General features: G+C 35.3%; 1 protein-coding gene across 1 annotated transcript; it reads left to right on the top strand.

Moving 5' to 3' along the window:
• Positions 1-230: 230 nt before the first annotated feature.
• Positions 231-12,189, top strand: LOC107657751 (UDP-N-acetylglucosamine transferase subunit ALG14 homolog). The gene is made up of 5 exons (XM_016445976.1): positions 231-400; positions 773-936; positions 1,591-1,742; positions 2,236-2,358; positions 11,861-12,189. The coding sequence occupies exons 2-5, from the start codon at positions 780-782 to the stop codon at positions 12,089-12,091; spliced, it is 663 nt and encodes a 220-aa protein (XP_016301462.1). The 5' UTR covers positions 231-400; positions 773-779; the 3' UTR covers positions 12,092-12,189.
• Positions 12,190-12,380: the final 191 nt, after the last annotated feature.

Below are 12,380 nucleotides of genomic sequence, written 5' to 3'. Positions count from 1 at the left end.
ACCCCATATTGTGTGACAACATGCCCCACTACTGGAGTGTGCTGAAAATAAACTGCATTTTTATAAGGCAGTAACATTGAAATGATTAATAAAATTATAAGTGATAATCTAAATAATAATCTAAAAAAAACACGTTCCGATTAGGTTCCTTCACTTTTAAAAACTGCCGGTAGATGTCGCTGTTTCTAAACTCCTGAGTAAAAGTGTGATATAAAGTTTGTCCTTTATGTCTTTCCGTAGCAGCTGTACGTGTAATGATCATTTGGCCAAAATACAGCACTTCTTCCAGGTTTAGTTTATACAGTAGTTTAAATTATAAAAGTGCGTTCGTTTTTGACGAACATGAGCCTACTAACATTTTGAGACTCGGTTGTTAAAGTCACTGATAGAGTTTAGTTTGGTAACTCATATTCTTGTTGAGTGGTCTGCATATGAAAGGGAGAGATTTCAATTAATTCAAGAATTAGGATGGCTGGGAGTTGATAATATTTCTTTAAAAGTATTGTTAGGAAATGGGTCGAGGCAATCAAGAGTGCAAGAAAATATGTTTAAATACCTGAAAAATACAGGAACAATAGATAGAATCTAGTTTTTTTTTTTTTCTTCTTTTTTTTCTTTTCTTTTTTTTTTCTCCTTTCTTTCCCTTCTGTATTTCTTTCTTCCAAATTTATGCACACTCCACACTCCAGATCAGTAGGTGGCGGTAATGCACCTCTTTCGCTGGTTTGCCAAACCGCCATAAAACACCAGAAGAAGAAGAAGAAGAAGTTTGGTAACTGATGGCATTGCTGTATGTTGTGGTGAGTGGAGTCGTTCTCACTGCTGTAGTATTATTAACTGTGTTCATTTTACGATTATTTGGGATTTTGCGACATGGATCTGAATATAAACCAGGACAGAAGGGCTCGGTGTCAGTCATGGTGGTGGCAGGGTCAGGTAAAAATCAATCTCTTGCATTTCTTTTTTCAAATTATTGAATGGAAAACAAACCATAATGTGATTATAATTGCAGAAGGAAATCCATAACCTTTCGTTTTAACACACATACGATACGATGAAGGATCCTCAAATGCAAACTGTGTGTTTTGCTTCAAGAGAGCAACTATTTTATGTTGCTTTACATTCATTTATAATAATTGATCATTTAATCATTTTACTATTCCATTTAATCATATAATCATTTATAATAATCATTTAAACCACTTATATATACATATTTCATTGATTTGTTTTAATTGATTAGTCATTTAAAATATATTCTTGTTTTTTTTTAATATAAGAATCATCATTTAAACTACTTATAAATACATATTTCATTGTTTTTTTATTTATTAGTATTTTTTATTTATTATATTATTTTTTCGTTATTGTTTAGACTTGTCTTAGTTTAGCTTAATGCTTTGATAAAAGGTTGATTAAAAAGGTCATATCCATTTTATTTGCCAACAAGCAATTTTGAAATTAATAGTAATTAAAATAATATTAAATAAATTTATTATCATTTAAATATTGCTAGTTGGTAATAATAATAGTTATTATTATTATTATTATTATTACTGACTTTAAATGTTTCTTTTCTGTTTCACCTAGGAGGACACACAACAGAAATCGTGCGTCTGATGGGGAGTTTATCTCGGTCTTATAACCCTCGACACTATGTGATCGCAGACACCGATAAAATGAGCGAAGACAAGATCCGAACATTTGAAGCAGAGCGGGAGAAAAGCGGTTTACCCTCACAGGTTGATTGGTCTATACTAAATATATTTGTACACCACTAAGGGATTTATTCACCCAAAAATTACCATTCTGTCCTCATTCCAAACCCACATGATTTCCTCTCTTCTGTGAAACTAATTGTGGGAAATTTTGATTTGTGTTGTGTCATACTTTGACCAGGTGATGGCAGCATATCCTCTGTTTCTTTCAAGCAACTGTGGATTTGAAATGATAGATAGATAAATAGATGTCAACTCAGTCATATACCCTCATTCAATCAGGTGTACAGTATAAAGTTCTTCTGTTCACCCAAAAATTACAATTCTGTCCTCATTCCAAACCCACATGATTTTCTTTCTTCTGTGATAATAAAAGTGAGAAATTCTGAATGCTGTTGTGTCTTACTTTGACCAGGAGATGGCAGCAGATCCAAGCATCCAAGCATTTGAACTGTGGATTTGAAATGATAGATATTACCTCAATCATTATATGTTTTCCTCTCTTTTTTAATCACAGTTCACCATTCACCGGATTCCTCGCAGTCGGGAGGTGCGTCAGTCGTGGAGTTCCTCCGTTTTGAGTTCTCTCAGTGCTCTGATGTCTTCCGTCCCGCTAGTCTTTAGGCTTCAGCCGGATATGGTGGGTTCTCTCTCCTCTCATTCATCCCACCATCATATCCTATTAAGTATTAATTTCCTCTCTTCTGCAGGACGTTTGTGTAATCCAGAAATGGCACATGCATAACATATTTATGAGATTATGCCTGAGGGCAGCCCAGCTGTGTTTTGAGTATGATAAAAGCATTTTATTGAAATTTAAATGGATATTTAAATATACAGTATGCAAACATACTTGGATGTGATGAATATTAGTTTGCGTTATTGAATTCGAAAATGTTAAGTAGTCAAGTGTCCTTTAGTTTTCTAGGACTTTAATACAGTGTGCAATTCAATACAATAAAGACAGTAGTGTTATTATTTAGCTCAATTATTTCAGTTTCAGTTCAGTAACTGTCAGTATTGCAAAGTTCATCCATTATGAAACAAGTTCAATTTAGCTCTAGGCAGCTCTACAATAGTGCAATTATTCGGCTCAAGTAACATGAACATATATTATATTGTATTATTAATGTGCTATATTTTTAATCTTTAATGCATTTCTAAAAGTAAATCTCTGTAGCCACATGTCCTTCAGATTAACGCTGTGGCGTCTTTTGCCCAGTCCATAACCTTGAGAATTCAAACATCCTGTGCACTGTTTTGGCAAACATAGCTTTTTATAAATATCTCCACCCTCTATTATTTATAGTTCAGATCATCTGCAAAATCTAGTCCAAATTCTGTAGTTTGCCTTAAGGTTCAGCCCGAGAAATACAGTTATAGTGTTTGCATTTTTAAGTCAGCTCACACTTTTCCTGTTTCTATACTAACTGTGGCGGGAATATCTTTGGAATGGATTTAAATATGGTAGAATGTGTTTAATGCAAACCTATTGGTAGCTGAAATGGTAACGGACGCGGTTTACAGTACGTTCATATTGTGTGTTTTTAGTTTTTGTGAATGATTCATCAGTGCATGTTATGTCAAGGAAGCCAAATGTTTGTTTTTGTAATGTTTCATTCTTCTGAATTAACTCCTTTTTCGACTGATGTCACCAAGCCCTCATTTTTCAACTGCTCACCTTCAACCGTGTTACGCAGAGACCACTTAGACTCCTGTTAGATCAAATCAAATCCTGATAGTTCACCCAAAAATGAAAATTCGGTCACCATTGCCTCATCCTCATGTTATTGAAACCTATAATGGTGCAGTCAATGTGATCCCACATTTGGTTTTTGACCACTAAATATTGGTAATATTCAACAGTCTGATTAGGAATATATCTGAATATGAATATATCTGAATATATGGGGACCTCCCATATCTCTAGGACTGAATGATATAAGGCCTTGATGAGGATTCAAAAAGAAAAATGAATATTCAAAAAGAATATTCAAAAGTTTGGACTAGAATTTAAAATCCTGTTGTGATATCTTAAATACTACTTGAGTTATAGGCACGCAAAGTTTGGAAAGAGAAGATGAATGCACTCAGACAGGTATGCTCAGCGTAGTTGTTTTGACGGAAGGAAATGACATACATTTCTAGTTTCAACATTATTTGGTCTTCAGACTTTCCTCTTTAAAAGAAAAGAAATATAATATTTTATGCAAAGTGACTAATATTTGGTTTTTGACTAATGAAAATGTATACAATTTAACAATTTACTCTTGGAGCCATATTGAAATTCCAGTATCTCTGGAACTGAACCATACAGGGCCTTAAAAATGAAGATGCCAAAAGGAAAGTGTGTTAAGACCCAATATCTAAAAGGACATAAACATATCTTTAATACTTCTTGAGTTATAGGCATGCAAACTTGCTGCTCTTTCTCCATTTTTGAATGGTCACCATTGGCACACAATGCAACAAAGATTGCTAAAGTCAACAGATTTTTCTAACACAGCTACCAATCTCTGTGTAAAAATAACACATGATGCAGTCATTTTAACCCCCCTGTAATTTGGCTCTGAATCTCAGGTGAAAATTGTCATTTTGACCCCCCTCTACAAAATAGTGGATTACTCAGTAAATATACATCAATGACATTTAATATTTTGTCTTTCATCACTATACTTGTTTATCTTTCTTAAGAAAAAAATATGAGCAAAATCAAAAATTTGAGCCGGGGAACTCTGGTCGAGTTGACACGGAGTGACCCATTTTCCTTTTTTGTGGTTAATTTTTCTTCAGTTAACATTTATTTCAAGAATCGAAAATGTTTTTGGACCCCATTGACTTTCAAAATAACTTCTTTTGAAAGTCATACAGGTTTAGTAAATGCTGACAGAATGGTCATTTTGTGTGAACTATCCCTGCTTAACACAAAAGCAGTAGGTGTTGTGCATGTCACACAGCAGCACTGGGAATGTTTAAGCAGGTGATAAAGACGTTTTTTTCCTTCAGCAGATGATAAGACTATCGCATTACTGCTGGAAGACTATCTGCTGTATAAGCAAACACTAGTCCTGCTGTTTCTCTGCTTGTCTTCAGCAAGAAACGGAGAGAGAGAGAGAGAGTTGCTGGGAAAACTCTCAAAGACAGATAAAGAAGTGAGGTAGGGGGTTGATTTAGTAAAAGAGAGAGGGATGGACAGCGTTTAAGCCCTTTTTCAGGAATGGTCTGTAATCCAGGGCCTCTTTCTCTCTCCTCCTCCTCCTGTGGTTGTGTAATGAAGGGTTGTGAGCGGAGCAGCCGAGGGGTCTTGTTCTCAGGATGTGGCGAGACCTGACTGGCTCCTCGGCCCAGCTGCTTGACTCCTCTCCCCCTGGAGGCGGAGCCAAGCAGCATTGGGTTTCTGCGTTGCCGTGGCGACCGGCTGAGAGGAGGCGGAGCATGACTAAGCGGCCGGCGCTGCAGTGCATGAGCAGTAGAGCTCAAAGGTCAGAGTCAACCAGTCAAATCTCTCACGGGCGACCACGCTATAGTATTCTATTAATCTCTAATTAGCGGCCTCTGTCCTCATGCTGACGTCATTTCCCACTTTTCCAGTCAGCCGAGTTTATTTAATGGGAAAGAGGTTTGCAGATTTGTACAAACTTGTTTCTGTTGCCACGTTAGTTTCATGGTAAAAGATTTTAGATAAACTTACTTCATCTCAGAAAGAAATGTCATATTTTACCCTAAAATCAAATCAAATATTTTTTTAATTATTTATTTAAATTAAATTGTATATAAATTTGTATTATCATATATTTACTGTTTTATTATAAAATCTTATATATTGTGTGTATTGTGTTTATATTGTATGTGTTTGGTGTGTGTGTGTATGTATGTATATTATTAATTATATATATTTTATGTATAATTATATATTTATATATAATTTTAGTACTTCAACTTAATCTGCCAAGGTCACATTTCTCATTTTCATTTAAGTTTTCATCTAATATTTATATTTTATTTAAATTCAGCTTATATCAATTATCAAAAACAATTTTTATAGTTTTACTTTAACAGCACTGATTCATGCTTTACTCTTAGCTAATTTCTCATTATTGATTATATACTATATAATCACCCTTTCTGGACACAGTTATTATTATAAATAATAATTCTAAAAAAAAATCTAAATTTTATATCAATAAATGCAATATCTGCTAAATGCCACCTCCAAGATATATAAAATATATATTTGTTTCTCTCTGTGTTTGTTTTTGTGTTTGTGTGTCTTTGTGTGTGTGTGTGTGTGTGTGTGTGTGTGTGTGTGTGAGAGAGATTCACCTGCATATATATTTTTTAATATATAATGTATGTTTAAAATATTTTTTTGTTTAAGTTTTGTTGTTTATTTGGAATGTGAAATTACACTATAAGTACCAGGTGGCCTTTGATCTGGCATTGCACTCTGACAGCAGGATTTCCTTTTTAGTCCAGCAGACAATGTCTTAAGATCTTCTTTAGGGGGTCTGGCACCCCTATCGTGTCTGCGCAGTGAGGGATCATCCTTCAGCATGACTCAAATGTCAGCTGTTTGTTTTAACCAAACTTGAGCATATCATTGAGGGGCTGGGGCCCGTTCGTCCACATACCAGAGTGCAATAGGGGGAAGTGGGGGGTCAGGTCTGAAATCCGGAGGTGAAGAGGAGGTGGATTCAGTCCTCTTTTAGCCATAAAAGGAAATAAGTGCGTCACGGGTCCTCATGAGCTCCAGATGTGTCAGCACAAGCCAAGTGTCTCGGCCTGGTTCCGCATGTCACGAGGAGCAGTTAATAGTGAATACTACTGTTCACTATTTACAGCTTATGTTAATGCGTCAGTCTAGACTCAAGTGCGTACATCTGTGTGACTTTAATAAATATTCGCTTTTGTCTGTTTACTTATCAGATTTGGCATGTGGCAAAAGTCTTAATTAGTTTAAAACGTAATATAGTTGCATAATAACTACAGCTTTATTTTACTAAGACTGAAATCTAAAAAAACTTTATCAAGATCGTTTTAATAATTAATTTTAAATTGGCAATAAAACTGACAACACTGGTATTTTATATATTTAGCTTCTTTGCCTCAAATTATACATAAAAAATAAAAAAAATGTAGGTTTGAGCAAAAATATTTTTGAGATATCAAAAAGATGATTGGCTATTTTAATGGAGAGGCGGGACTTTTGTTCACACAGCTACTATATTGAGTGTCACCATTTCTGTCATTAATTTTTTTGTCTTTCTTTGTCAAGATTATCTTTCAATTAATTTCAAATCAGCAAGGAAATAGATGCTGATGATATTATATATTTTGTATTTTTTTTTAGCTCAAATCACACACAAAAAAGTAAGTTTTAGGTTACAGTAAAAATGCTCTATCAGACAGATGATTGGCTGTTATAGTGGAGAGGCGGGTCTTGCTTTCCTACAGCCGCTGCACTGTAAAAAATCTGTAAAAATAGGGCACAATGTACTGTATTAATATATATTAAATAATATGAAGTAATTTTCTGTATTGATTTTTTTACAGGTGTTTTACCTGTATTTTTAATTTTGCACATCTATCTGTCTGTTTGTCTGTCTGTCTGTCTGTCTATCTATCTATCATCTCTTAGACTCCCTTTGACAACTTTACACTTGAATTGGTGCTAAATTTGTTTTGAAATATCTTGATAAAACAAACTACTCTGCACAGAAATCCACCTTATGCAATCAGATTGTCCGAGAAATTCATTCCGTTTCTTAAGTGATTCTAGTTGTGATGCAAATCCAAAAATGAGAAAGAATACGGGAAAACAATTTGAAGAATCTATGTTCCATAGATTTTGTGAGAGGGGGAGGAGGTTTGTACGATTAACAATAACAAATAACGGGGTCTGGACGTTGTGCGGTGGACATCCCCTCACATTCCACACAGACTCCTCACTGATCCTGAGTTTTTTGTTTGACTGCGTCTCCATCCATATGTTTCATCTTAGCCTTATTTGGAAATGCAGCGGACGGAGCTCTTGTGTGTTTTATTTATTTAATGTTCATCCATATGTTTAAGATAATTAGTGATGGATAGATCATAAAACAAGACCTGCATGTTAGAATATGTCAGGATATGCACGTAGAGAAATAATGTTCATAAACAAGCAGTTAGTGTGTAATCCTAATCACAAATCTAATGTCACATAATATAATATAAGCAATAATGTACAAAAGAGCATGCTAGATTGTTAAAGAACTCATTCCAGTTTATTCAAATTACAACTTATTTCTTTAAATAAATAAAAAATAACTACATACATAAATGAATTGGAAATTAAACAGACAAACATATATACATGTATATACCTGTATGTTTCGATATGTATTTATTATTCTCCAATCAAATATATATATATATATATACATATATATATAATCACTCTCGTAATATGTACTTACATATTATACATACTATATCCCCAAATTTACATCAGTGCATAATCCTAATCACACATTCCAATATACAAGCTATTAAAAAAACAATATGATAGGATGCTGCCATTCTTGCAGTAACACAGACCAGTAAAACAACGGTCCTCTATGGGTGTTTGTTGTGTTGCTAGTCATAAGACACTGTATAGACGGCCTTTTACTTTGTTACTGTTTAACAAAATCAGGATGAACTCGTCTGTCATTTATAGCCATGACACCTGCAGTCTGGTCTGTGCTGACTCATCTGAAGCCTGAGAAGGGAAGTAACAAAACCTGGTAACAGTTTAAATCTCACCTGGAGCTACTCTGTATGATGTGGAGTAATAAAGTGGCCCCACCTCGATGACCTCATTAGTAATTACGTCTCAGCACCTGTGCACGTCCTGTCTGTGCAGCTGTGATATGAACATGTCTCACAGAGGAACAATGACTCCATAAGGCCTTTGATTTATGAAAATGCTTCAGCGTTAGTGTATAATCCCCACTGGCTTTAGATAAGCAGCAGTTTAAAATGCACTGGCCATCAACAGATATTGATGAGATTTTCACTTTCCTTGTATGACTCGCAGCTGAGCACTGTGTTTATATGGTGCAATAGAAAGGGTCGGACTAGTGGTTCTGGTTGTTGACATGATTGAAAGTCACTTCAGGGCTCTTAATGTTGGCCAGGCTCTTACGTTATTTTATTTTAATTTTTAATTTTTTTTTTTTTACCACTTTTTTTTTATTTTATATGCTATTATTTTTTTCGTTAATACCACAATGTATCAATATAGGATTTTGATCTTCGGAAGGGTGCTATATATTAAGATTAATGGATTGCACTTTTGATGCAGCTATTGCTGTTTGCTCAGATATACATTTCACAATTTTTTTTTAAAGAAGTCAAGGTTGGTGGAACAGTATTTAGCTGTTGTGTTTTAGTTCTTCGCACATTCACAATTACTAATTCCTAGTGTTTCTTTCGAGAAAATGCAGAAGAGGCTAAAAAGAGAGCACCTCATATCCAGCTTTCACTATCAGTCTTTCTTCTCCTTAACACGCAAAAAGAGACTTGAGAAAAACAAGCTGTTTTCTTTGATGCGCATTCAGCGCCCCGCCGATCCGACAGCCCCGAAACGGGGGTTTTCTGACACTTGATTTATGTCGTGTTGAAGTTTCACATAATGGCCATTTAAATTTGCACCACTCTGATGACAGACTCAAATAGCGCTCTGACAGCTTGGCCTGTACCCATAGCAAACGCTCACCAATCTCTGAACACAATCCAGCAGCCCTTCAGAGCTGAAGTCAGCGTCTCTCTGTTGGGTGACAGTGATCTCATTCCCCGAAGTGAACTCGCAGGTGTGTGTGAAATGTAAATACGGGCCGAGACGGATCGCCCACCTGGTGGTCCGTCTCTGCCCATCCCCATCCCCATCGCTCATCTGCCTCCAGGTGCAGGATGGGAAATGGAGTGTTTTAGACTGCTTGGAAACTGGCAATAAACTCAATCCGAGCAGAAGCAGACAGAAATGAATTGAAGCGTATGTGAGTTGAAACGTCCCTAACCTCTGATGTTCTCACTTGGGTCGTTGTCCTCGGTTCCTGCCGCGTATCGGTTTCGGCTCGGAGCAGACACAGGCTGGATTTTTCCAGTGTTAATGTGTCTGAGCAGTCGGTGTAAAATGATTTCTCCAGACCCCATGGCTCGTCTCCACCAAAGTCTGACTGCCTTCCTGTGCCACTCGCTGTCTCCAGTTTTGAACCAGAAAGCTCATATTTCTCCAACTCGGAGGACTCTGTACTTTATGCTGGTGTCTTTCTGATGTTGTGTCTTAGCCTATTTAAAGGGTTAGTTCATCCAAAAATGAAAATTAGGCTGTGCCGCTCAGAAGTGACGCACGCGGAAACGCAGCGGAGAGATCAAAACAAAACAACGGTCACTAATTAGAAGTACAAAACGAGGATTTGTAAAGAAGAATGTCGGAGGATTTCGATATAAGCTAAGAGGAGTCTTGTTTTACTTTGCTAAAGTAAGGAAACTTTTCTTCTTTTGATCCTGTAAACAAACGTTGGTTTTCACGAGACGCACCGGCGCATGCGCAACGCTGACCCCATACGTCATTCCCCCGGAACTGCTTCTGTGTACAACTGCTGCCGCAAGCTAGATTAAAGTGATTATTACGTTTTGAATATGGACATTTTTCTTACAAAAAACGCATCGATTCGCTACAGGAGGCCTTTGTTCACCCCCCGGAGCCGTGTGAGACGTTTTTTTATGGAAAGGTGCTTTTTATTTAACGTCTTTTGAACCGAAGCACTGCAACACCCGCTGAGTACAACGATAGAGCTTGAAAGATCAAAGACAATTTTTAATATAACTCCAACTGGATTCGTCTGAAAGAAGAAAGTCATATACACCTAGGATGCATCGGGGGTGAATAAAAAACAGCCTAATTTTCATTTTCGGGTGAACTAACCTAAGTCAAATCAATTCATTTTTAATTTGTATAGCACTTTTCACTGTCCAAAAGCAGCTTTACAGAAAATCGTCAGTTCCACAAATTGTTTCCCCAAGTGTGTCAACAAGTTTACCTCGTGTGGTTGTCTCAGAGAGTGAACTTGTTTAAAGATAATATGTTGCAAGTTGACTAATCATGGATTTGTAATTAAAATACCATTGTATTCCCTTAATAATTTCAATTGAATTAGCTCATAATTGAAATAAAATTATATAATAAGGTAATAGTGAGATTAGTTTAAAATAAGAAAAATGACTACATTTTTATTCTTCAAATCATAATTTTTATTTGTTTACTCTTAAAATCTTTATGGATTTTGAAGCCATTTTTATGTTTTTGTAAGAAGTATTTTATGCTCACCAAGGCTGCATTTGTTTTATCAAAAATGCCGTAAAAATGGTAATTTTGTAAAATATTATTACAGTTATTATAATAATTTCAAATACCTGTTTCTATTCGAGTATATTGTAAAATATAATTTATTCCTTTGACGCAAAGCTGAATTTTCAGCATCATTACTCCAGTCTTCAGTGTCACATGATCCTTCAGAAATCATTCTAATATACCGATTAACTGCTTTAAGAAACATTATTATTATTATTATTATCAGTAACTATTATCATTCTTATATCAATTTTGAAAACAGTTGTGCAGCTTAATATTTTTGTGGAAAATATAATACATTTTTTCCGTCAATTTAATGCATCCTTTCTGAATACAAACATATATTTGAGTAATGATTACAAGTATTATGTTTAATGGGAACAACTTTTTATATTAAAGTATTACTTTTTTTTGGGAGGGGGGGTTAAAGTAAGGTTTAATTTGTTAACATTAGTTAATGCATTAGGTATTATGAACTAATAATGAACAATACTTTTTACAGCATTAAAATTGTAATTATAAGAATTAACATTAGTCAGTGTATTATGAACAAACATGAATTAATAATGAGCAATAGTGTATATTTATAAATAAATATAAACCTGAATTAACAATTGCTGTAAAAAAAAATGTGTGTTCATTGTTAGTTTATAATGCCTTAACTATAATGTTAATTCCTTGAATTTTGAATTGTAATGTGTGTGTGTGTATATATATATATATATATATATATATATATAAGTGTGTGTGTGTGTTTGTGTTTCAGGTGCTGTGTAACGGTCCAGGAACTTGTGTCCCACTGTGTGCCGCTGGGCTGCTCCTGGGCATCCTGGGCCTAAAAAGAGTCTTGATCGTCTATGTGGAGAGCATCTGTCGTGTAGAGACACTGTCTCTATCCGGGAAGATCCTCTACTACTTTTCTGACTACTTTTTTGTGCAGTGGGCAACACTAAAAGACAAATACCCAAAGGCCATCTACGTAGGGAGACTGGTGTGATCCCTTTCTGTAGACTTTTTCACTTTTGTATTGAGAATTACATGCCATTTTGATACTGTTCTTCACATTTGATTCATTCCTATGCAGTTACTGACGTGCTGAATACACAGCTATGACAACTATCTGAGTTTTGTTTTGTTTTTTAAGCCAAACAATCATGATAGGCTGATGAGATGTCCTGTTCTACCTTTTACGCCTTTGAAAAGTCAACAAAACTAAACCGAGAGAAGTTTTTACACATGCAGGTGCTTCTAATTGCATTCATAGTTTCAGTGTTTTTTTTTTCATG

This window comes from Sinocyclocheilus anshuiensis, unplaced genomic scaffold, assembly GCF_001515605.1.
Source record: "Sinocyclocheilus anshuiensis isolate Anshui unplaced genomic scaffold, SAMN03320099.WGS_v1.1 scaffold119, whole genome shotgun sequence".
Taxonomy (NCBI): Eukaryota; Metazoa; Chordata; class Actinopteri; order Cypriniformes; family Cyprinidae; genus Sinocyclocheilus; species Sinocyclocheilus anshuiensis.
This window is presented reverse-complemented; position numbering and strand designations above follow the sequence as displayed.